This window comes from Mobula birostris, chromosome 8, assembly GCF_030028105.1.
Source record: "Mobula birostris isolate sMobBir1 chromosome 8, sMobBir1.hap1, whole genome shotgun sequence".
Lineage (NCBI taxonomy): Eukaryota > Metazoa > Chordata > Chondrichthyes > Myliobatiformes > Myliobatidae > Mobula > Mobula birostris.
Genome location: NC_092377.1, coordinates 140326824 through 140354443, shown reverse-complemented (window position 1 = coordinate 140354443; position 27620 = coordinate 140326824). Strand labels below are relative to the sequence as shown.

General features: G+C 42.7%; 1 protein-coding gene across 1 annotated transcript in view; it reads left to right on the top strand.

Annotated features, from left to right (window-relative positions):
* The window catches only part of zmat4a (zinc finger, matrin-type 4a), a 205267-nt gene extending 181378 nt beyond the window's left edge, over positions 1–23889 (top strand). Inside the window, exons 6-7 of the mRNA XM_072266929.1 lie at positions 17491–17587; positions 23826–23889. Coding sequence (XP_072123030.1) covers positions 17491–17587; positions 23826–23889 — 161 coding nt within the window. The remainder of the gene's footprint in view (positions 1–17490; positions 17588–23825) is intronic.
* The last annotated feature ends 3731 nt before the right edge of the window (positions 23890–27620 follow it).

Below are 27620 nucleotides of genomic sequence, written 5' to 3'. Positions count from 1 at the left end.
CTGATATCGTTAAACTTGGCCTTTCTCCAATTTAGAATCTCTACTCAAGGAACAAACCTATCCTTCTCCATATAATTTTGAAACTAGTAGCATAATAAACACTAGATGCAAAGTGTTCCCTGACACAAACTTTTATCATTTGCCCTGTCGCATTCCCTAACAGGAGATCTAATCTTGCACTTCCTCTATTTGGGATCTCTCTGTATTGAATAAGAATATTTTCCTAAAGACATTTGACGAACTCTATCCCATCCAGCCTTTTTACAGGATATGAATCCCAATCAATATGTGGAAAGTTGAAATCAACCACTATAACAACCTTGTGTTTCTGGCAGCAGTCTGCAATCTCTCTACAAAATTGCTCCTCTAAATCCTGATGACTATTGGGTGGTCGATAATAATTCCAATAACCTGGTCATCCCTTTCTTATTCCTCAATTCCACCCATATAGCCTCAGCAGACGAGCTCTCCAGTCTATTCTGTTTGGGCACTGCCATGATATTTTTCCTGAGTTGTAATGCCACACCTCCCGCTCTATGTCTAAAAGAATGAAACCCCGGAACATGGAGCTGCCAGTCCTGCCCTTTCTGTAACCAGTCTCACTAATGGCAACAATGTCAAAATTCCATGTGCTGATCCATGCCCTAAGTTCATCTGCCTTTCCTACAATTCTCCTTGCATTGAAATATACACCAGTCAGAACATTTGATTCCTGACTTTGTATGCAGGCTTAACATCTTTCCCCTTAACCACTCCACTATCTGCTCTGATGCTTTGGTTCCCATCCCGTTGCAACTCTAAACCCTCCCCACTCCCCCTTACCACAAAGGTATTAGTCTCCCTTCAGTTCAGGTTTTGTTTCAGAATGCCCATGCTGTCAATTATTCGAAGGACAGAGTACAAGGCCACAATAGAAGCAGGGGTCGGCCCCTCAAACCTGCCCTACTAGTCAATATGATGGTCTCTAATCTATGCCTGCCTCGATCCCTCTTTTGTTCCCCATCACCCTTAATTCCTTGATCTTTCAAATATCTATCTACACTTAAAAAAATGTAATAATCTGGCAGTGTGAGTGCTTGCTCTTTGAATTGTGGCAAAGTATTATTTTTCAACAGTGCAGTGATGAGCAGGTGAGTAATTATATTACACTTTTTTGTCCTTTTCTATTCTATTTACATGCTTCTTCCCACCTTAGAAACTAATTTTGTGATTAACTTCTATTACTGACAGCAATGACAAGACAAGTGTCTCTTAAGTATCCAATCAACAGCCCAGGCTCGCTTCTGGCCTTTGCTCTGCCTTCAGCCTGTTCCACAGAAAGTAAAACACTGCAGATACTGCAAGTCCAAGTCAAAACAAGACTCTGGAATCACACAGCATGTCAACTCAAAGATGACCTCATTTCCATCGCTTAGCTCTTCCACACGTAAATCGGTCAGGTTTGGGGGGGAAGAGAGAAAAGGGTGGACATACTCCACCTGCAGACAAAGAAAAAAAAATTGATAACTGTCTATCCCACCTATTGAAATTTATAAATATTTCTGGATCAAAAATCTTCATGCATGTTCAATTTTTTTTAAAAAAGTAAAACAAATCAGGACACTCCAAATGCGTAAGAAGATCCGTTACTTAAAGGAGAGTGAAGTTATCTACTCCCTATGCAATCGTTACTCAGGTCTGAGCTCCGGGGGTCTCATACTGGTTGTGTAGAAGAGTGCCTCAATTTCAGTGCAGCAGAATTTTCAGCCTATTACTGGACTTTTAAAACCTATTGAAGCATTTTAAAGGTTCCAAAAAGTTAAAAAACTATCTAAATTAATAAGTCGTTGAAGCGATTTAAGAAGAGACTTGGAAAGATACAAAATTAGAATCATATTTATTATATTGACATACAGTATGTAATGAAATTTATTGTTTTCCGGCAGCTATACTGCATAAGACATACAAAAATAATTCCAGCATCTGCAGATTTTATCTTGTATATAAAAATACTCTAAGTTACAATGAAAACAAAATGCAAAAAAGAATAGTGAGATAGCTCATGGGCTGTTCAGAAATCTGATGGCAGTGGGGAAAAAAACTGTTCCTAAAACACTTGAGTGTGGGTCTTCATTCTCCTGTATCTCCTTCCTGATGGTGGTAATGAGAAGAAGCCATGTCCAGGATGGTGAGGGTCCTTAATGATGTCATTTGAAATTCAAAAGTTATGGAAAAGAATTACAAAATTATATTGATTTTAAATTAATCAGCCTTGAGAAAGAACTTAAAACATTTGTCTGGAAGTTCATTCTCAGCCATTAGTGCTGATTGGAGCAATTGTTTATTCCGTTTCTCTGGATTGACATCAGTCAATTCAAGTTATGTTGTCTCTCTTCATAATGAAGGTCAATGTATGACATCCCAATTTCATTGAATAAAATATAAATGGCACCTTACCTAGAGTTTCTGAATATAAAACACCCCATGTCCACTGCTTTGGTCCTAATTGTTCATCACCTCCCATTGGTTCCAATCCTCTTTCCCTTTCTTTCATGTTCACTGTCCTCTCCTATTACATTCCTTCTCCTTCAGCCTATCACCTCCTGCACCTATCTCCTCCCAGCTTCTTAGTTCCCACCCGCTCACCTGATATCACCTATCACCTGCCAGCTTGTGCCCCTACCTCTCCCTCACCTTATTCTGGCTTTTTCCATCTTCATTTTCCAGTCCAGGTGAAGGCTGTCAGCCCTAACATTGACCGTTAATTCCCCTCCATAGATGCTGCCTGACTTGCTAAGTTCTTCCATCAATGTGTGCATGTTGCTCAATATTTCCAGCATCTGCAGAATCTCTTGTGTTTAGTCAAAGATGATTTTCTTTTCATCAGTCCAAGTTGACTCTGCCCTCACCAATTAATCTTTTTCTAGATGTTCTCTTCCTCATTGTAGGAAACGGTATCAAAAAAAAGTGAGGAGGGCAATGGTATAAAGTGAGAGGAGGGAGTTTTAAATGGGAATTGAGGGGAGAGGTTTTTTTTAAACACAGAAAGTGGTTGATGACTGGAAGGTGCTGCCAGAGATGATGATGGAATCATATATGCATTTAAGAGACATGTAGGCAATCAAATAGGCAAGGCCAAGAAGGACATGGTCCTAATGTAGGCAAAAAAGATTAGTAAAGATGGCCGAAAAGGTCTGCATGGAACTGGCAGGCCAAGGGCCTGTTTCTTTGAAGTACGACTTTGAAATTACAGCAATTTTCAACTACAAGCTTAAAGTGGATAGTTTCCTGCCACCCTCTAACTTAAGACCATTAGACCATAAGATATAGGAGCTGAATTATGCCATTTGGCCCATCAAGTCTGCTCCACCATTTCATCATAGTTGATACATTTTTCCCCTCAGCCTGAATCTCCTGGCTTCCCTCCATTTCCCTCCATGTCGTGACCAACTATCAAACTCTGCCTTAAATACACGTAAAGACTTGGCATCCACAGCTGCCTGTGCAACAAATTCCACAGATTCTGTAACATTTAGAGTCCAGGGAATTGTGAAAGATGATGACTACTATGTCCATGATCCCCATTCCCAACTCTTGAAAGGACTCAATGATCTTCACTGGGATGAAGATCATTGAGTCCTTGGGATTTATCGCATTACAGTCTCACCAAATCCTTTGGCGCTTTACTTCACCAGTGCTAATTTCACTCAGGTGCAGCAAGTAAGTAGGATTACATATCAGAGGGAGGGGAGTAGAGGGATAGGCAATTCTTGCCACCATTGACAGGACATTCGCAAGGGCAAGTATTGTACACTTCCAGCATTCGTGTTCAAGGTGGATACTCTTACAATGGAGGCTGTTCAGAAAAAAAGATGAAAAGGTTGATTTCTGGAATGAAGGCATTGTTTCAGGAGGAAAGGTTGAGCAGATTCTGGGATCTTGCACAGGCTGCCAGGGAAGATGCTGAGGGGATTTTTCCTAAAATAGATGAATCTAGAAGTAGGGGACATAATTTCAGAATAATGGATCACTCATTTAAGATAAAGATAAGGAGGAACTCCTTCTCTCCAAGGGACAGATATCTTAGGAATTTGTGTCCCCCAGAGACATATATAAGTGGTGTCACTGAATTTAGTCAAGGCCTATATTTCCTTTCTCAGAACATAGAACAGTACAGCACAGTACAGGCCCTTCAGTCCACAATGTTGTGCCAACCTATGTAAGCCTACTTCACGATCAATCTAACTCTTCCCTCCTATAAGGCCCATAACCCTTCATTTTTCTTTCATCCATGTGCCCATCTAAGAGTCTCTTAAATGTCCCCAATGTATTGCTCTGTATCATTACCCCAGTAGTATGTTCCATTCACTTACCACTGTCTGTGTTTAAAACCTACCTCTGACATCTCCCCTAAACTTTCCACCACTCACTGATACAGTATTAGCCATTGACGTCTTGGGATAAAGATGCTGGTGTCCACTCTGTCTATGCTGTCAGAGTTATGGGGATTGGTTCTGAGAGAGCTAACTACAAGGTGAGATACACCATGATCTCACTGAACGGCAGAGCGAGTGGGCCCATCCTACTGTTCCTTATGGTCCTGTGGCTGGACCACCGGTTTGAGGCTAACTCATGGAGTTGAAGATGTGGTAGCTTCTTACAGGCTGAGTGTAGGACTTACTGCTCCTCCGCTCAGTAACCTTCAAGGGAGGCGACCTCACTCAACCAAAGCAGTGACTGCAGACATCCACCAAAAATAAACCCAAAATCGTTTCCTATGGTGGGGGAGTCTAGGATAAGAGGGCACAGCCTCAGAATACAAGAATGTCTCTTTAGAACAGAGATGAGGAGGAATTTTTTAGCCTAAGAGTGGTGAATCAGTGGAATCCATTGGCTGTAGAGGACAGGACATGAGGTATAATTATAACAGAGCTTGATAGGTTCTTGATTAATAAAGGCATAAAAGATTATGGGGAAAAAGCAGGAGAATGGGGTTGAGAGGGTTAATAAATCAGCCACGATGGTATGGCCGAGCAAACTCAGTGGGCTGCAGGGTTTGATTCTGCTCCTATGTCTTATGGTCTTATGTGACCAAAATAATCTAATTTAACAACTTACTGAGTTTAAGATCACACAGGGCAGCTTTATATCAGATTGTAGGGATATGAAAGGAAGTGGAAAATTAATCAGGAAGCACTTACCTTCTAGCCTAACCTAAAACATCTATTTGTTTAGTGCCTTAATGTAGCAAAGTCATTCCAAAGCACACCACAGGGCATGTACCAACCCTGAACCAAGTGTGGAGATGATGTACTGTACACCATGGAGTCAGAGTTACACAGCACAGAAACCGGCTCCTTCCACCGTACTCGTCCATGCTGGCCGAGGAGCCTCTCTGAGCTAGACCCTGTTGCCTGGGTTTGACCACATCACTAAAACCTATTTCCTATTCTATATATCTGTCCCAATGTCTTTTAAGTGTTATAATTTTACCTGTTTCCACCAGTTCCTCCAGCAGCCCACTCCATACACTGTACACTCTATGTGGGAGAGAAACTTGCTTCACCGCTCCCCTTTAAATGTTCCTCCTCTCACCTTACACCTGTGCCCTCTAGGTTTGGACCCCCCTGCCTGGGTGGGGAGGAACACTGACCATTTATATGCTAGGCCCCTCATCATTTTATAAACCTGTAAGGTCAACCTCCTTCCCTCCAGGGAAAATATTCCCGGACTCTCTAATCTCTCCTCTCTCTCCCCAAGCCCTCTAGTCCTGGCAATATCCCTGTGTATCTTTTTTGCACCCTGTCGATATTAATCTCATCCTTTCTGTAGCATGGCAACCAAAACTATGCATAGTCATAGTCATATTTTATTGATCCCCGGGGAAATTGGTTTTCGTTACAGTTGCACCATAAATAATAAATAGTAATAGAACCATAAATAGTTAAATGGTAATATGTAAATTATGCCAGTAAATTATGAAATAAGTCCAGGACCAGCCTACTGGCTCAGGGTGTCTGACCCTCCAAGGGAGGAGTTGTAAAGTTTGATGGCCACAGGCAGGAATGACTTCCTATGACGCTCTGTGCTGCATCTCAGTGGAATGAGTCTCTGGCTGAATGTACTCCTGTGCCCACCCAGTACATTATGTAGTGGATGGGAGACATTGACCAAGATGGCATGCAACTTGGACAGCATCCTCTTTTCAGACACCACCGTCAGACAGTCCAGTTCCATCCCCACAACATCACTGGCCTTACGAATGAGTTTGTTGATTCTGTTGGTGTCTGCTACCCTCAGCCTGCTGCCCCAGCACACAACAGCAAACATGATAGCACTGGCCACCACAGACTCGTAGAACATCCTCAGCATTGTCCGGCAAATGTTAAAGGACCTCAGTCTCCTCAGGAAATAGAGACGGCTCTGACCCTTCTTGTAGACAGCCTCAGTGTTCTTTGACCAGTCCAGTTTATTGTCAATTCGTATCCGCAGGTATTTGTAATCCTCCACCATGTCCACACTGACCCCCTGGATGGAAACAGGGGTCACCGGTACCTTAGCTCTCCTCAGGTCTACCACATCCTTCCCAAGTGTGGTCTCCCCAGTAACATGTACAGCTGTAACATGATCTAACTCATGTACACAGTGCCCTGACTGACAAGAATAGAAGGATGACCCTCCAGAACAGAGATGAGGAGGAATTTCTTTAGCCTGAGGGTGGTGTATCTGGAATTCAGTGCCACAGATGACTGTGGAGGCAAGTATGTTTTATTAGGTATTTAAAGCGGATAGGCCCTTGTTTAATAAACGTGTCGAAGGTTACAGGAAGAAGGCAAGAATATGGGTCTGAGAGGGACCATAAGTCAGCCATGATGGAATGGCAGAACAGACTCAATGTACTGAATGGCCTAATTCTGCTCTTATGTTTTTTGGACTTATGGTCAAAACTGAACCAAAGGTACCTCTCAAAATGTATTATTTGAAGTTCAGGTTGGTCATATCTGAGTATTAGTCACTACAGGAGCAATGCTGCTGAGAATTACAGTGTCATCCAGACCTTCCCTGTCATTACCACAAAACCTACTTCTGTTGTCCCTGATGCCTCTCTCAAGGGGTGAGTAGCTTCATAGCTGCTTTGTCCTGAAACTTGGTTCACACATTGTATCAGATGCTTTAAATCAGCAGAGCTAGTATTGATTGTCCATCCCTAACTGCCTCTTGAGCTGAGCAGTATCTTTTCAAACATAATTACGAGCTCACATTGCAGTAGGTCTGGAGCCAGATATCAGTCAGAATGAAATACATTCACTACCAGATGTACTTCTCCAACAGCCCAGTAATTTCATGCCCATTACTACTGCCAGCTGCTTATACCAGATTTATTTAAATTCAAGCAGTTTAATTACTTGAATTTAATTTCCCAGCTGCTGGAGTGGGATGTGAACACATCTCTGGACCAGTTAGTCAGGGATGCAACCGCTGTTCTGCCATCTGGATCAAGCAAAATAGAGGCAGATGGTCATTGTAGGAAGTTAATAACAGAGAAATCAGAGCTTGATAGGCCATTTGGCTCTTTGAACCTGCTTTACCATCCAAGCCTCATCGTGTGTCCCATACTACATACCCACTCTCAAATCATGCCCCTTAAAGGCTTTTCTCTAGAAATGTACTTCGGTATATTCAAGGATGTGGGCTCCACAGACGAATGTAGATCGACCACCCTCTGAGTGAAGATGTTTCTCCCCATTTTGGTCCTAACCATCTTATTCTGTGTCCTGAATCTACCCTGATATTTCCAATGCCTCCAGGAAGCAAACTCATCCTTCCCATATCCAGGCCAAACTTTGTCAATCTCAATGAAATTTCCTCTCATTTCCTTAGCCCTGATGCACAGAGGCCTGGTCTCTTCATGTCTGATCGATTGTGTTACAAAGACCTCTCTCATTTTTTTCTCTCTTCTGCAACCATCGAACTGGAATTGGAATTGGTTCATTATTGTAACATGTATCAAGATACAGCTAAGAAAACTTGCCTTGCATACTGTTCATACAGATCAAATCATTACACAGTGAGCTGAGGGAGAACAAGGTGAAACAAAACAGAATGCTGAATAAAGTACAGCAGCTTGAGAGAAAATGCAGTGCAGGTAAACAATAAGGTCCAAGTTCATAGAGAGGTAGATTGTGAGATCCCATGTCTCCGCTTGATCGTACAAGAGAACCATTTAGTAGCCTTATTACAGCATTGTAGAAGCTGCCCTTGAACCTAGTGGTATGTGCTTTTGTATCTTCCACCTCATGGTTGAGGGACAAAGGGAGAATGTATGGAGTGGGTGGGATTTTTAATTATACTGGCTGCTTTACTAAGGCAGCAAGAAGTATAGACGGAGTCCATGGAGAGGACACTGGTTTCTGTGATGTGCTGAGCTGTGTCCACAACTCGGCGGTTTCTTGCAGTCATATGCAGAGTAATTACCAATGCTACTACGGAGGACGGATTAAGACAACGTTCCTTAATATTCAATCTTCCTGCCTTTGCCAGGTTTCCAGCCAAAGCCAGGTTAGTCTGGGTTATTTCAGAAGTTAAATGGCTTGTCTGACTGAAATTCACCATGCTTGAAAAGAATCTGATAATCTTCTGCGGGCAGTTTGTGCAACCCCAATGGCTTAGAAGAACCAGTCAGTGTCCAATGAACAAAAAAGGCATACCACATCCTGTAAACGTGTTCACAACTGGATAACTGATTAGCTATGGAAAATGCTGTGAATACTCAGCAGATCAGGCAGTACCTATGGAAAACAAAATGGAGTTAACAATTCAGACTGGTAAGTGCTTGATAACCAGTACAGACTCAGTAGGAATAAAGGTCCTACTTCTGTGCTGTGTGAGTCGTTGAGCACTCTATAATAACAGAGCGTTTCAGAGCAAATAACAAATCTTTCTCTCAAGCTCTTTCTGAATCACTTAAACATTAGATTTCTCATTGCTACCGTCAAGGAGGAGGTACAGGAATGTTTGTTATGTGCCGCGTCATATGATGTGGGCTATCATGATCTTTCTATGACCATGATTGCTTTTGGCAAAAATTTCTTCTGGACAGTGTCATTACAAGACAGATGACCCTAGCCTTTATCAATACGCTTCAGAGATTGTCTACCTGGAGTCTGTAGTTGCATAACTAGGGCTTGTGATATGCAGCAATTGCTCATACGGCCATCCACCATCTGCTCTGATGGCTTCACGTGACCCTGATGGGGGGAAGGGGTGTTCAGCAGGTGCTACACCTTACCCAAGGGTGACCTACAGGTGAGCAGAGGGAAGGAGTGCCTTACACCTCCTTTAGTAGAGACACACCTCGACCCCACTGTTGCACTTTATTCTGCATTGTTACTGTTTTACCTTGTTCTACCTCAATGCACTGTGTAATAACTTAATCTATTGTGAACAGTATATGGGTTAAGGTTTTCACGGTAACTCTGTAGATGTGAACATAATAAATCAGTTTCGATTCTAAGGCCAGGGTATGAGGTTTAATTGAAAGTGGTTGGGAGGTTTTGTTCCTCTGGAGGGATGAATGGAGCATTAGAGGGCTGGGGCACTGGAGGGGCTTTGGAAGAACAGTCAACATCACAGTATGACAGGTCAGTGGGATCAGTTCTGAGTACTCTTCACTCTGAACTATTTGAAGTGAAGAACAATTTAAAACTCAAAGTTGGAAAAGCATTGGCTTGTCAGCAGCAAACCTTGCTAAACAGCCATTGTGTGGATTTCTTCTTTAATTAACCTTCTCGGTGTTCTGTGGTGGTTACATGCAGTTTACCGTCTTTTAATTGGATTTTCATTATAACCTTTAATTGAGCATCATCAGCCCTGCTCAAGTGAGGGAGGAAAGTATAAGCAGATGTTAAATCAATGTGGGACAATTAGTTGTTTCGATTAATCCTTCACAATTGCTTTTGGAATTTTAAAGCAGAAACATTTTAACCTCTTTGTATAACTTGCTATTGAGTAAAAGATAACTACATCTTCTATGAAAAAATAGTAAGAATTGGTGAAGCAACTTTACATCTTCAATGAGAAAGGGCAGATGCTTGTGTAGAGACAGCACAGTATTTTAAACACAAGAGATTCTACGGATGCTGGAAATCCAGAGTAACACACACAAAGTGCTGGAGGAATTCAGCTGGTCAGGTGGCATCAATGGTAAAGAATAAATAGTGAATTTGGGAGCGGGGGGAATGGAAGCCTCTCCCACCACCCTTCTTATTTTGGTGTGCTTCCCTGTCTCCTGGCTTCTCATTCTTCCTGCTTCCTTTCCAGTCCTGATGAAGGATCTTGACCCAAAGCATCAACTCTTTATTTCTTTCCATAGATGCTGCCCGACTTGCTGAGTACCTTGAACATTTTGTTTGTATTGCTCTGGTCAGTTTTATGTTTTATTCTCAGGGTGTGTCCTTTTAACTGTAAAGTAGCAACTGGTTTATTATTGTCACACGTACCAAGAAACAATGAAAAGTGTGTTTTGCATGCCATCAAGCAGATCATCCTATACGTTGAGGTTGAACAAAAGGAAAATAAAACAGAGTGTAGAATATAGGGTTACAGGTTTGGACAAATAAGGTGCAAGAGTCATGACGAGGTAGATTAGGAGATCAGGAGTTCATCTTTTTCACATGGGAGGTCCATTCAGGCATCATATATGAGCAGGATGGAAGCTGTCCGTGAGCCTGGTGGTGCTTATGTATCTTGTACCCAATGAAAGGGGGGAGAAGAGGGAATGTCAAGGGTGGAGGGAGCTTTTGATTTTGTTGGTAATTGTGTGTGAAATACTTCAAATTTTATAGCCTCCTGGGATGATGTTTCCATCTTTACAATCCTTAGTGAGAAAAATTACAGAAACACAGAATTCTTACGGTTCAGAGGGAGGCCATTCAGCCCATTGAATCCAAGTCAACTCCTTGTGGAGAAACCCTGTGATTCCCATTTCCGTGTGATCTGCCATGAGCACCCCCCCCCCTTATTATTCTGTTTTATTTAGAGATACAGTACAGTAACAGGCCTTCCCAGCCCATTGAGCTCATACTGCCCAATTACACCCATGTGACCAATTACCCTACTGACCCATATGTCTTTGGAATGCGGATGGAAACCAGAGCACCCGGAGAAAACCTGTGTGGTTACAGGGAGAGCGTACAAACTCCTTGCAGACAGCAGCTAGAATTGAACCCAGGTCACTGACCCTCTAATAGCGTTACTCTAACTGCTACGCTACCATGCCACACCAGACTCGGGCTTCTCCTGGTACCACTCCATTAACTTGTGAATTCATGATGGTACCATCCTAGCAGACATTTTATTCCAGGTCATAACCAGAAGTATTTCCTCACGCTGGATCAAAAGAGACTGCAGATGCTAGAATCTGAAATGAACAAAAAACAGCAAATGAAGCATCTTGCCCCAAAATGTCCACTATCTGTTTGTTTCCACAGAAGCCATTTGACCCACTGACAATCTTCTGTATTTACTCACATTTCTCTATACCATTCATTAACTTCTGCTCACTCTTGAAACTTTTCCTGCTTCTGAAACCTTTCTTTAACCTGAGTATACATCTTAAAACATTTTCCTTTGAATAAGACATTCGTTGTTGTCTCCTTCTGTAGCTTGCAGCTGTATTTTGTTCAATTATGCTCCTAGGAACACACTGAGAGGTGCTTTATAACATTAAAGGTGCTACATAAGTAAAGTGTTGTTGGAGGAGTAACACCTCAAGTGGAACACCATAAGATGCAAGAGCAAATTGGGCTATTCGGTCCATCGAGTCTTCTCTTCTATTCCATCATGGCTATTTATCATCCCTCTCCAGTTCAGTTTTCGTTTATTGTCATTTAGAAATGCATGCATTAGAAAATGATACAACATTCCTCCAGAATAATATTACAAGAAAACACAGGACAAACCAAGACTAAAACTGACGAAACCACATAATTATAACATATAGTTACAACAGTGCAAAACAATACCATAATTTGATAAAGAGCACACCATGGGCACAGTGAAAAAAAGTCTCAAAGCCCCGATAGACTCATCATCTCACGCAGGCGGCAGAAGGGAGGAACTCTCCCCGCCATGAACCTCCAAGCGCCGCCAACTTGCCAATGCAGCACCATTGGAAGCACCTGACTGCAGCGGACTCTGAGTCCATCTGAAAAATTCAAGCCTCCAACCAGCCCCTCCGACACAGCCTCTCTGAGCACCATCCTCTGCCGAGCGCTTCGACCCCGCCCCGGCCGCCAAGCAACAAGCAAAGCCGAGGACTCGGGCCTTCTTCTCCGGAGATTCTGGATCACACAGAAGCAGCGGCAGTGAAGCAGACATTTCAGAAGTTTCACCAGATGTTCCTCTGTGATCTCACGTCCGTCTCCATCAAATCAGGATTGTGCACTGCACCCTACTTGACAAATAACAGACATCACCACTGCAGTGGCCACTGCGAGCTGCATCGCGCCGCCATTCCCCTCCTCCTCTGTAATCTAACCTGTTCTCATGCCTTCTCCCCATAACTTTTGATGCCCTGAATAATTAAGAACTATTCTAAAGGTTTCTCCGACTGGCCTGAAGCATTATTGCACAGGTCGGCACATCTAAAGGTTCAAAGATTCAAAGAAACAATCTACTGTCAGAGAAATGTATACATGCTTTTTCTTCGCAAAACATCCACGAGAACAGAGAAGTGCCCCAAAGAATGAACGACAGTTAAACGTGAGAACCCCAAGGTCCCCCCCAGCTCCCCACTCCCGCGCGTAAGTGGCATCAAAGCAACGATACCCCCCCACGGGGCAAAAAAATGCACCCATTATCGAGCACAAGCTTGAGCTAGGCAATAGCAAAGACACAGACCTTGCAGTTACCCCAAAGACTAGTGCATTTCATCCAGCATTCAACAAACTACAGGTTCTCTCTCTCTCCCTAATTGGGGAGCGAGAGGTGCCCTCCATTACAGACTAATTATTAGGGAACAGTTAGCTCAGGGAACTTAGTGTTTGCTGGAACTAAAATGAATTTATAATATCTGAGAGACACTTACACCTTGTAGTAAGTAAGTTTGAAGAAATATTTCATTTAGCACTGCTTTCAAATATTAATTACAACTTCAGTAGACCATCACGAGACAGATAGCTTTTCTCAGGAAATAAAATCCACACACACAAAAATTAATTATCATGCATGATGTGTTCTCTGTGTTAATGGGGCTGCCCTAACTAGCGGTTGGATTGTCACCTCCCTTTCACTCTGCATGCTCTTCATTATCTTTCAATTACCAGCTTACTGCTTTGTTCCTCCCGTTACTTCCCTGACATTGCCAACCCCAAGCCTGTTCCAGACTTCCCAGTCGACTGTTTCCCCACAATGCTTCCAAGGCAGCCGGTTTTTGCAGATAAAAGGCCAACAGAAGCGTAAAAGCTGCTGTGTCCAGGTGCAGGCTGAAGCCCTACACCAGAGATATAACATTGCAAATTTCTGCATCCTGGTTACACTGGATGTGAGCTTTCGCTTGGTCTTCTCTCACCTCGGAGAGGCTAACCTGTTTATAAAGGCGAGCCATTATTATTTAAGTGGGCAAGAAGGAAAGGAAGGGGGAAGAGTGAGAAGCCAGGAGAAGCGGAAAGACACCAAAATAAGAAAGGTGGTGGGGAGAGGCTTCCGTAAATCCCCCCACCTTCTTTTTCTGCCTTCTTCCCCATTCCTTTCCAGTCCTGATGAAGGGTCTTGGCTTGAAATATTCACTGTTTGTTCTTTATTGTTGATGCCGCCTGACCTGCTGAATTCCTCCAGCATTTTATATGTGTTAGTCTGGATTTCCAGCATCTGTAGAATCTCTTGTGTTTAAAAAACTTAACAACTGTGCTGTGTCTACACATGCACCTGCCCTTTCCCATTGAAGCTGTAAAGTTGTTTCACCAATTCTTATTAATTCTTTCATAAAAGATGCAGTTGAGTTATGTTTAACTCAATAGCAAGTTATACGAAGAGGTTAAAATGTTTCTGCTTAAAAATTCCAAAAGTAATTGTGAAGGATTAATCAAAACAACTAATTGTCGTACATTGATTTAACATCTGGGTAACGTGCTGCTGGTCATGGTGTATTCCTCCACTTGACCCCAGTGAACTCCTCTGAAGCAGCAGTGCCAAGCGGGATTGTCCACTCTGTTTTTCCTACTGTGAATCCCAAAGCAAATCCTGTGCCAGGTATGCAGGTGCAAGCAGAGAAGTTCCCGGCAGGCATGCATCTGGGGAGCACCAGATACTCCTTGTCAGGTAGGACAGCGTCGTGAGCAACAAGCATAAAATGCTGGAGGCATAAACAGTCGATGTTTCAGGCCGAGACCCTTAATCAGGACTGGAAGGGAAGAGGGGTGTGAAGGTTGAGGGAGGGGAAGGAGTACAAGCTGGCAAGCCATAGGTGAAAAAAGGGGAAGGGAATGATGTCATGGGGCCATTAAGCTGGAAAGAGTACAGAGGAGATTTACGGGGATATTCTAGGCTTTCGGCATGCTGGCCTTCAACAGCGAGGGCATGGAGCATGGGAGATTACATTGCAGTCATACGTGATGTTGGAATATTGGACAGTCTGCTAATAGGAAAGATGCCGTTAGATTTACAAGGATGTTGCTGGGACTTGAGGGTCTGAGTTATGGAGAGAGGTTGGACAAATTGAGATTTTATTCACTGGAGTGTAAGAAAATTAGGGGGGATTATAGTATTAGGCAGAGTATAAAATGATGAGGGTGATAGACAGGGTGAATGCACATAGGGTTTTCCCAGGGTTTAGCGGGCATAGGTTCAGGGTGAGAGGGGAAAGCTGTAATTGGAACCAGAGGGAAACTATCTAATCCAGAAGGTGGACAGTATATTGAATGAGCTGCCAGAGGGAGTGGTTGAGGCAGGTACATTTAAAATGCACTTGGACAGGTACATGGCTAGGAAAGGTTTAGAGGGGATAAGCCAAAGGTGAGCAAATAGGACTAATTTAGATGGAAATCTTGATCTGCATGGACCAGATGGGCTGAAGCCTGTTTCTATGCTGTATGACTGTATCAGTCCCAGAAACCTGCAGGCTGGGGTTCCAAGCAAAAGCACCAACATGATGTTCAGACTGCAGGTCAAGTGTGCACCAAATCAGTGTTGCTGTAGACTTGTCGTGCCCGCAGTGCTGGAGGAACTCAGCAAGTTAGGCAGCACCTATGGAGGGTAATAAACCTCCATTTAGGCCATTACCACCTGGTTTGGTGCAGCATTCTCCCACAGTCTACAAAACCTACAGCGAACCATCATGGAGAAAAGGTCATTGGCTACAATCTACCATCAGTGTCCAGAACAAAGAAGTGGGCAGGAAAAATCATTGCAGAAACTACCCACCATGCAAACTCCCTATTCCAAAAGCTCATTCCTAGAAAGCACTATTGAGCGATTAAAACAAAAACTTCATGTCTTCTTCAAAGTTCTCCCCCTCCCCACCCCAGGCAGTTAATCTGATCAACCATTCTAGTTAGCTCGACCCCCATCCACTCTTGCTATTAACACCAACACTGCACTGCGCGGTAAGCACTTTTAACTTTTTATGATGCAGTTTACATTGGATCTTCTTCATGGATTGTCACCTTGTCGTGGTGGAGAAGCTCGTGTGGTGCTGAGATCCCGAGAGCAATACCGTCTGGAACTATGGTCCTGGTAGGGTCACCCATGGCGGTAAGGTCGCCGACAAAGAATAATCCAACCAAGACCTCAACGGTGGAACAGGCGGACAAAGTTACTTTGAACTCAACAACTGTGAAGGCAGATGAAGACTGCAACAAATGCATCAACTCCAATCGTCGTGGTTTCCATGCCATTGGAATCAGTTGGTTGATTTGTGAAGTATCGTGTGCTTCTTGGAGTGCAACATCAAGTACACATTAAACAAATACATGCACAGGCATCTTCGCTCTGTATGGAACGAAGACTATCATCCTCGACCTCGAGGGATAGCCACAATGACGGCATGCAGATATTTGTTTATTCATGCACATTTTATTCCACATTTGTACTTTAATCTCTAACTTTATTTTTATAAAATTCTTTAATCTCTACAATATTGTTGCTTACTTTTGCATGTTGCACCGTGACCGACACACCACAGAAAATTCCTCATATATGTAAACATATTAGCAAATAAAGTTGATTCCTGATGCAGTGTTCCCAAAGCAGGATCATCTCTGGCCACAGGTTCAGCACCAGAGCCATTAATAGGGGACCACTGTGTTTAAATTAATAGAGTTGTAGTCCAGCGGGAGAGCAACGAAAGGAGCTGAATTCAAGTCCCACCACTGCAGCGATGGAAATTTAATTTTAAAAAACTGGATAAAGTCAGAGCCAACTTTATTATCATATGCACAGTATATCTATGGGCAGGTGAAATGAAACCCTTTCTTGCAGCAGCATTGTAGGCAGAAAACATAACAGACACAAAATTCACAAGAGATGCATATATAAATTAAATAAAATTATACACAAAAGAACACCGATCTAGCAAATAGAAGTTCACTGTAGTGCAAGGTGGTCATAGAGCTGTCGTAGTGGAGCAGTGATTAATGTGCGGGTTTGGTTCAAGAATCATTCGATTGAACGGAGGTAGCTGTTCTTGAACCTGCTGCTGTGGTTCAGGTTTCCTTACGTCCTGCCCTGTGGTAGCTGTGAAAAGATTGTATTTCCCTAATTTTTAGTGATAGATGTTTCCTTCTTAAGGCAATGCCTCTTGTAGATACTGGTAATCATAACTACAATGTGAGCAGATTATTATAAAATCCCATTTTTTTAGGACAGTAAGTACAGCAACAGTCTTTGTGGCCCCCCTGTGCCAAACAGGATTCCAAATCAAACTGAATCTCTTCTGTACGGTCATAATCCATATCCGTTGATTCCCTGCTTATTCATGTGCTCATCTGAAAGTCTGTTATACACCCTTATCAATCATGTCCAATACTGACCCATGGTGGAGAATATCTGCCATCTTTGTCTTACATGGACTGGCCCATATGTGACTCCAGGCCCACAGACAAGCATAGAAATCTAATGTAGCCCAGCAAGTTCAAGGGCAAAGAGGGATGGGCAATAAATGCTGCATTTAGAGTGTTGCCCAGTTCTTGAAGTAAGACTAAGCAAATAAAACAACGTTCAGGGTATGGAGAGGGGCTTGAGGAGTTCAAAAACTGTTCAGACTCAGCAGGTCCATTAGGTCACTTTGAACGTATGTCCAACCGGGAATTGGGAAGTGTGGGTGCGGTAGAAGTAGCTGGCTTGTGCTTCCCACCATAAAATGTCCTATGGCAGGAAAATACCTAACATTGTTTAGCTTGTGAAAATGTCGGACTGTTGTGTGAGTTTCTGGGAAAGCTGAGCAGAAGCAGAGAAAGTTGGCCTGTCTCAGTCACCACCTTGGCATTGATCTGATTTGGTTGTGTTCTCTTGCAGCACTAAGGCGCAGTTACACCTGCAGTTTGTGCCATGTGGTCCTGAATTCAATAGAACAATACCACGCCCATCTCCAAGGGTCCAAACATCAGACCAAGTAAGTAGTCTTGCCTATCTTCACTCTTCCGTTCCAGACCTATGTATGTAGTCAATGCTGAGGCTGGGGGCTGTTCCAATGAGGAGGCCATGAGGTGAGAACAAGAGGAGGCATTGTGACACTGCTAGAAAAGCAGTTGCCTTGTAGCACCAGAGACTTGGGTTCAATCCTGACTTCCGGCACTGACTGTGTGGAAGTTTTTCATTCTCCTAGTGATAGAAGTGGAAACGATAGCAACATTTAAGAGGTACAGGCTGAGTACCCCTTCTCTGAAATATTTGGGGCTGGAAGTGTTTCGGATTTTGGAATATATAAAGAGATAGTTTGGGATTGCCATCATTTCTGACTCTGAATTTATGTACACTGCATATAATGTTAAATACATATATCACACATATGTATTTGATGCTCTATCAATTACTCCAAAAGACTGGAAGTAGAGTAAATACTGAAAGGCTTTTATTAACAGTAAAATAAGTCCTCGTCTATGCTGTGTCTGTCCTGGACTGAGGGAGGAGTAGTGGCACAATCGCCTTTATTCAGGGGTCTGTGGGAGAGCCACAGAAGCAGTCAGCAGAGGGGCGTGTCCAGACAGGTAACCCAGTTACAACCTATATATACATGGCTTACCACAGTATTTAACAGTAAGAATTATGACCTACTATTAACATAATGAAAACATAATTGTGCAGGGTAACAGAAGCAGCACAGCAACATCGGGAGAATACCTCAATCCGCTGTTGAACAACAACAAACAACAGCAGACTTCCACAGATGCTATCTGACCCACTGATTATAAGTATTTGTATTTTAGATGTTTTTCTAGATTTTATGTAAGGTACAAAAACAATCAGCATTGTAGTCTTGTACTGGTGTTAGATTTTCATCTGGGACGATCTTCGCAAACACATCAATGAGTTTCTCTGCTGCTTCGTGATCAGCAAATGCTTTATCTTTAAAATTTCTTAAATATGCAAAAATATAATGCCATGCCTTTTCTTAAATTTCTGCAACCAGCCTGCTGAATATTCACTACTACCTTCAATTTCCATGCGCTGTGATAAACCTTTGCTTCATGAACAGCACACCGTTCAGTGACATGTTCACTCTGATGCTGACAAATCCACTCTTTCAGTGTATCATTGAGACCTTAATCCTTTGCTTTATGCGGTGTTTTTCTATTTTTTACTAACTTCTGTTCTGTTCTTGGTTTTACCATAAAACCAGGACGAACCAAAAGGGTCAGACCAGTTATGCTCACAGATCTCGATTTTGCAGATGACGTAGTCCTGCTCTCTGACCAGATGGAGGAAGCACAGCAGCTACCGACAAAAGGTGAAATTGAGTGCAATAAAGTTGGACTTCACCTAAATGCTAAAAAAACAGAGTACATGGCGTTTAACTGTGACGAAGGTACTCTCAAGACCGTAGAGAATGATACCATTAAGAAAGTCTTTGACTACAAGTACCTTGGGTGAAGAATGATGAGTTCGGAGAAGGACATAAAGATACGGAAGACACTGGCATGGAGGGCTATGAACGAGATGAAGGAAATCTGAAGGTGAACCTGACCAGAGGGCTTAAAAAGAGGATTTTCATAGCAGTCATAGAGTCCATTCTCACGTACGGATGTGAGACGTGGACACTCACCAAGACTATGCAAAAGCCTCTAGGTGGTTGCTATACACGAATGCTCCGGATGGCTCTTGACGTGAGTTGGCAACAGCACATGACGAACGTCGAGCTCTGTAACAACCTACCGATGCTCAGCACTAAAATCGAGGCGAGAAGACTGCAACTAGCGGGGCACTGTCTACGCCACCTCGAGCTACCTGCCAGCTTAGTCATCATATGGGAGCCCAAGCATGGGAGGATGAACCCTGGACGCCCTCCCAAGACTATGGTCAACACGCTCCTAGAAGACAGCGGCGCGGCTAATGTAGGTGAACTGAACACACTGATGAGGGAGAGGGAGAAGTGGAGAGTCCGTCATCGTGCCCGATGCCGGCCCCCTAGGCCTGAGTCGACGTAGTAGTAGTAGTAGTCTGTTCTTTACACATGTGAGGTCACTTCTCAGAACTGTAAATGATGGAAAGAGACCTGCTCATCGCCTGGGAACCTTCCCAACACCTTGTGGAATTTTCCATTTGTGATTTCATGTCAGCACTCAAAAAAGAGGAGGCTTTTGGATTTTGGATTTTTGGATAAGGGGTACTCAACCTGTATTTAGATAGACGCATAAGCAGGCAGGGACTAATCATACTCTCCCAGTGACTGCTCAGCTTTACCCCAGATTCCAGTTTCTTCCCACATCTCAAAGGGGTGTGGGTTGGAGGTTAAATGGTTAAATTGCCAGCAGTGTATTTAAATCCAGGGGGAGATGATGGGAATGTGAGAATAAAGAAATAGCATTAATATAAATATAATGTTCAGTACAGACCTGGTGGGCTGAAGGGGCTGTTTTTGTGCCATGCCTCACTGCTCGAATTTATTTTTGGACCAAGGGAATCTGAGGATGTGGATTGCATGATAAAATAGTTGAGGTATCGGGTCTGCCATGGTTTTGTTTAATTGGGAGAGCAAGTTTGGTGGTTGTTGCTGCCACATTCTGGCATGGGCCTGGGTTCACTTCTGACCTCAATCATATTGAAAAGTAGCTGCCAGAAAGAGAGTAGAGCTTTACAAATCGCAGCAACAGATTTGATGCTTCTTTGCTGAAGTTCTAGTTTATGTGTAAGAACCTTCTCCCTTATGCTTTACTGATGAAGCTTTGATGCATCTCATCCTTAGCTGAGCCTTTGTTAGACTAGCCCAGTTACTTGTGAACATTGACACTGGATCTGATAAGTCTGGCGTTAGACACAGAAGGTGATCTTCTCCCTGGGGCAAAGATGGGGAGAGATTGAGACTAGCTTCGACAGAGCAAATAAATAGAGAGAAGTTGGTCCCATTGACAACTAGTTCCAAGACTAGGAGCCACAGATACGGAGTGAGGAGCAGAAGGTATGGCAGATAGGTGGTGACAGGTTTCTTAAACAGAGAGAGTGAAGGTGATCTGAAACTCGCTATGTGTAGGTGGAGTCCACTGGGTTTTAGAAAAGGAATTGGATTGGTACTTGAATAATTTATTTTGCAAGGAGAAAAGAGCAAAGAGGTTTGTCCACCAGGAGCCAGCATTAACTTGATGGCCCAAACGACCTGTGTATAATTAAAAATCTATATTTTTAGACTTCATAAAGTGTACCCTGAACAGAAATAGAAATTGATTGTCTTCCTGTCGCTCACAAAATGGTTAACAACAGACATGTTAAAATTCATAATGTTGCAAGATAAAGCACACTTCTAAATCTTCAGAAGTGGAATTTGCATCCTCATAAATCTCTCTGCAAAAATAGCTACCCAGCCACTATTTGTGCAGGCCCAGAATTTTAAATTGAAAAAGAGTAATTTTAAAAGCGTTCTTTCAAAGGGATGAGGCAATTTAAAAATTTTAATTCACTGATTGGTATCTTGGAGATGAATGCTATTTGCCATTGGCACGGTCTTCAGAAACATGGCCCATTGAATGTCAATGGTCACATGAACAGAAGACTTTTATCGAAGGCATCCTTGAGGTTTTGGTGTGTGTGAGCATATGTGCTGTTAGACAGTATGTCAATAACACTAGCAAAAAGCCTATTCCATGGTCTGAATGAACTGCGGGAGCAAGAAAATATTAATTTGCAAACTCAGTGAATATTGAGGTAGATTCACAATGGCATCAGTGTGATGTGCCATCACACCATTAATTATCACTCCCAGATTTTGTAATCAAATAGCGTAGTCTGCAAGCTAATTGGCTTTTGAAAGCATTAGAATTTACATGTATCAAGATACAGTGAGAAACTTAGTTTTGCATGCCATCCACACAGATCATTTCAAGACAAAAGTAAATCAAGGTAGTTAGTACAAGGGAAAGCAACAACAGAATGCAGAATGAAGTGTCGTGCAGGTAGACAATAGGGTGCAAAGGGCCATAGCGATGTAGACTGTGAGACTGAGTGCAAGTGTTCAGTTCTATGACAGCAGGATAGAAACTGTCCTTGTTGGTATACATTTGGTATCTCCTGTCCAAAGGAGAAGGGAGAAGAGAGAAGGTCCAAGTGGGAATACTCTTTGGTCCTCTTTGGTCCAAGTCGGCAGAGTCCATGCAGGGGACAGTGGTTCTTGTGATGTGCTGGAGCCCTGCGACTTCTTGCAGTTTTGGGCAGAGCAGATGCAAAGCAAGCCATGGTGCATTGAGATAGGATGCTTTCTTTGGTACAGCTATAAAAATTGACAAGGGTCAACGGGACATACTGAATTTAGAATGGGAATGTTATTGTATTCACCCACTTCTTTTTTCTGTCATAAATGTTATGGTGATGATGTATATACTTTTCTATTATCAGTGTCTCTTTGCAAAAAGCTTGTTATGTACCAAGAATAGTTTTGTCTTGTGTTGATGAGCCTTATTTCTTTACATAGTCATTTTTACAAATATGAGCACTAGTTTAATTTTTAATAAATGGCTGCCCACTATTAGGGGGAGGCAGCAGAAATGATTCATACTCCCCAGTGAATAGGAATGGGATAAATGGTCCAACTATGAACATAATAGATTCATAACTTATTAAGTAAAGTTTCAGAGAAACAAAAACTTGGTTTGATTTTTTTTTTGTTAAAAGCAAAAGAGCATCAGTCTTCAAGATCTCTGAGGACCTAACCTGGTCCCAACATATCAATGCAGTTATAAAGAACTGCATTGATATGTTGGGACATATCAATAAAGAAGGCAAGACAGCGACTATACTTCATTAGGAGTTTGAAGAGATTTGGTATGTCACAAATACACTCAAAAATATCTATAGATGTACCATGGAGAGCATTCTGACAGGGTACATCACTGTCTGGTATGGGGGGAGCGGGAGGGTGCTACTGCACAGGACCAAAAGAAGCCGCAGAGGGTTGTAAATTTCTTCGGCTCTATCTTGGGTACTAGCCTACAAAGTACGCAGGACATCTTCAAGGAACGATGTCTCAGAAAGGCAGCATCCATTATTAAGGACCTCCAGCACCAGGGCATGCCCTTTTCTCACTGTTACCATCAGGTAGGAGGTACAGAAGCCTGAAGGCACACACTCAGCGATTCAGGAACAGCTTCTCCCTCTCTGCCATCTGATTCCTAAATGGACATTGAACCCATGAACACTACCTCACTTTTTTAATATATATTTTTTTCTGTATTTTGCACAATTTTTAATCTATTCAATATATGCATACTGTAATTGGTTTATTTATTTATTTATTATTACTATTATTATTTTATTTTTCTTTTCTTCTATATTATGTTTTATGTTGAACTACTGCTGCTAAGTTAACAAATGTCACGACACATGCCAGTGATAATAAACTTGATTCTGATTCTGAAGTGTAGGCCACCTCCTATTTGTAAGCACAAACAAACAAGGGATTTTGGCACACACCCTTCCAAATGTGGACTTTCCAAATTTGCCACTGGATTCTACCTGGCAATCAGGCAGTGCTTTCCGCTGCCAAGGAATCTGCTGATGGATCCTGTGGGAAGGTTAGTCCAGGGTACGTGAGGACTGCCATCTCAATGGGAATAGGATTAACTACAGTTTTTATAGTTGCCTGTATCTGGGATGTGGACACCGCTGCCATGACAGCATTTACTAACTGTACATGACTGCCCTGATCTGAGGAGAACATTAAAGGTGAACCCATATTGGTCTGGTGTCATACGTTGGCCTGACTGGGTAAGGACAGCAGCTGTCCTCCCCCGAAGAAGATTAGCAAACGAGTTTCTTGGCCAATTGTGACTAATTTATTAAATTCTGAAATTATTTAATTGTCCAGTTTTCATTTCCCTAGCTGCTATGGTGGGATTCAAACAGCTTTTTCTGGATTAATGCTCCGGAGATCTCACTATTAATCCTCTTACAGAACCGATGATGTGCCCTAGCTCAGCATCATGCAGATGTTTCTGTAAGAAGAAGAAGAAGAAGAAGAGAGATGTAATCACTGCTCCACTTTAGCTTAGTAATATTTTTAATTACTTAAAAGTATTTCAATTCCATTCTTAATGGTTCCTGAGTGATAAAAGACAGACAAGACTGGGATGACCATGACTTTAGTATCTACCAAGGGTTACTCAGTGGTTCAACCATCCACTGGAGGAACTCTGCAGATTGAGCAGCATCAGAGGGAGGAAAGGAATTATTCCTACGTGTGCAGGAACTGTGTCCGGCTGCAGCTCCTGATAGACCGCATGGCGGCACTAGAGCTGCGCACTTTGGAGCATCCGAGATGCTGAGGACGTTGTGGATAGCACATTTAGTGAGTTGATCACACTGCAGTTTAAGAATCTAAGGAAAGATAGGGAATGGCTGACCAACAGGAAGAGTAGTAGCAGGAAGATAGTACAGGAGTCTCCTGCGGTCATCTCCCTCCAAAACAGATATACTGCTTTGGAGTCTGTTGGGGGAGATGGCTCATCAGGTGAAGGCAGCAGTAGCCAGGATCACAGCACCGTGGGTGGGTCTGCTGCGCATGAGGGCAAGAAAAAGAGTGGCGGAGCTGTTGTGGTAGGGAATTCCATGGTAAGGGGAATAGAGACGAGCTTCTGTGGCCGCAAACGGGACTCCTGTATGGTGTGTTGCCTCCTGGGTGCGAGAGTCAGAGATGTCTCGGAGAGGCTGCAGGGCATTCTGAAAGGGAAGGGTGAGCAACCAGCTGTCGTGGTGCATGTAGGTACTAACAGTATAGGGAGAAAGCAGGATGAGGTCCTACGAGCTGAATTTAGGGAGCTCGGAGATAAATTAAAGAGTAGGACCTCAAAGGTAAAAATCTCGGGGTTATTACCGGTGCCACGTGCTAGCCAGAGTTGGAATAGCAGGATAGCTAGAATGAACATGTGGCTTGAGTGGTGGTGCAGGAGGGAGGGTTTCAGATTCCTGAGGCATTGGAACCGCTTCTGGGGGAGGTGGGACCAGTACCACCCGGACGGTCTACATCTGGGCAGGGCCAGGATCAATGTCCTAGGGAGATTGTTTGCTAGTGCTGTTGGGGAGTTTTTAAACGAATATGGGAACCCACACAGAAAAGAAGAGGGAAGTGATGCAGAGACCAAAGCTAGAGTTAGTGAAGAAAAAAGTAAGAGTAGAGTGCATAAAAGTAAAAAACAAAAATCGCATAGGTCATTAGATTCTAAAAGGACAATGAGTATAAGGGCACTTTATCTAAATGCCCATAGTATTAGAAACAAGGTTAGTGAACTTGTGGCACAGATCAGTACCAAGGCATACGATTTAGTGGCCATTACAGAAACCTGGTTGCAAGGTGGAGATGACTGGGAATTAAATATCCAAGGGTATCAGGTATTACGGAAAGATAGGCAGGAAGGCCGAGGAGGTGGGGTGGCACTCTTGATTAGGGATGAGATCAGGGTGATTGTGAGAGACGATATGAGATCTACTTTCAAAAGCCTTTTGAAAATCGAAATATACCACACCGACTGGTTCTCTCCGATCCACTCTACTAGTTACATCCTCAAAAAATTCTGTGAGATTCGTCAGACATGATTTTCCTTTCACAAATCCATGCTGACTTTGTCCGATGATTTCACCGCTTTCCAAATGTGCTGTTATCACATCTTTGATAACTGGCTCTAGCATTTTCCCCACCACCAATTTCAGGCTTACTGGTCTATAATTCCCCGGTTTCTCTCTCCCTCCTTTTTTAAAAAGCGGGGGTTACATTAGCCACCCTCCAATCCTCAGGAGCTAATCCAGAATCTAAAGAGTTTTGAAAAATTATCACTGATGCATCCACTATTTCTTGGGCTACTTCCTTAAGCACTCTGGGATGCAGACCATCTGGCCCTCAGGATTTATCTGCCTTCAATCCCTTCGATTTACCTAACACCACTTCCCTACTAGCATGTATTTCCCTCAGTTCCTCCATCTCACTAGACCCTCGATCCCCTACTATTTCTGGAAGATTATTTATGTCCTCCTTAGTGAAGACAGAACCAAAGTAGTTATTCAATTGGTCTGCCATGTCCTTGTTCCCCATGATCAATTCACCTGTTTCTGTCTGTAAGGGACCTACAATTGTCTTAACCAATCTTTTTCTTTTCACATATCTATAAAAGCTTTTACAGTCAGTTTTTATGTTCCCTATCAGCTTTCTCTCATAATCTTTTTTTCCTTTCCTAATTAAGCCCTTTGTCGTCCTCTGCTGGACTCTGAATTTCTCCCAGTCCTCAGGTGTGCCACTTTTTCTGGCTAATTTGTATGCTTCTTCTTTGGAATTGATACTATCCCTAATTTCCCTCGTCGGCCACGGGTGCACTACCTTCCCTGGTTTATTCTTTTGCCAAACTGGGATGAACAATTGTTGTAGTTCATCCATGCGATCTTTAAATGCTTGCCATTGCATATCCACCGTTAACCCTTTAAGTATCATTTGCCAGTCTATCTTAGCTAATTCATGTCTCATACCTTCAAAGTTACCCTTCTTTAAGTTCAGAACCTTTGTTTCTGAATTAACTATATTACTCCCCATCTTAAAGAAGAATTCCACCATATTATGGTCACTCTTACCCAAGGGGCCTCGCATGACAAGATTGCTAACTAACCCTTCCTCATTGCTCAATACCCAGTCCAGAATGGCCTGCTCCCTAGTTGGTTCCTCGATATGCTGGTTCAGAAAACTATCCCGCATACATTCCAAGAAATCCATTTCCTCAGCACCCTTACCAATTTGGTTCACCCGATCTATATGTAGATTGAAGTCACCCATTATAACTGCTGTTCCTTTATTGCACGCATTTCTAATTTCCTGTTTAATGCCATCCCCAACGTCACTAATACTGTTAGGTGGCCTGTATACAACTCCCACCAGCGTTTTCTGCCCCTTAGTGTTATACAGCTCTACCCATATCGATTCCATATCCTCCTGGCTAATGCCCTTCCTTTCTATTGCGTTAATCTCCTCTCTAACCAGCAATGCCACCCCACCTCCTTTTCTTTCACGTCTATCCCTCCTGAATATTGAATATCCCTGAATGTTGATGTCCCATATTTAAAAGAGCAGTTGAAATCACTGTATCAATGAAAACAGCAGCCAGAGACAAAAATAAATTGCAGTCAGGAATGACAGAAAGCATGAAAAAAATTGCAATATCTAAACAGAAACCTATCTGGCTGAACAAATTGTGTTATTGTTGTGCAGGGGCAAACATACACCATACCAATGCAGTTTTAAAGATGAAACTTGCAGAAAAAGCAACAAAGTAGGACATATACAAAGACCATGCCAGGCAGACAAAAATAAATGAATTGCACGGTGAAGAGAAAACAATAGAAAGTCAAACTGCAGTTTCAGAAAGAGCAGTAATCTGCATGCTGTTGATGAAAAATCTGATAATGATGGGAGTGACATAAACTGAGTAGCCAATGAAAACTAGCAAGAGACAAGCAATATGGCTTACACCAGAAATGAACAGCAAATTAATTAAAATGGAATTGATCATTAGCACAGCTGTTTCAGTCATTCCAAAAACGAAGTTTGAACTGCATTTCAAAGATACTGAACTGAAGCTGCAGATACCTAACTAAGAACTTAATACTGGAGAAAAGACAACTCCTGAGGGAATGACATTCATAACAGTGAAATACAACAACAAACAAGTCACATTGGGCTTGCGTGTGGTAAAAACAGGAGGGCCAGGGCTGTGGGACCGTGATTGGCTGGGACAACTACAACTGGATTGGAGATCCATCCACTATTTACATGTCACATCCCCTGCAATAGAGTCAACTGAATGTGAATTAACAAAGGTACTGGATGATGCCACAGCAGAGTTCAGGGATGGCTTTGGAAATCTCAATCATGTCAGGGATATATTAGTGTTAAATAAAAAATGCCAAACCCAAGTTTTACAAAGCCCATCTGGTTCCTTAACCCATTCATGATAAAATAGCCAGTG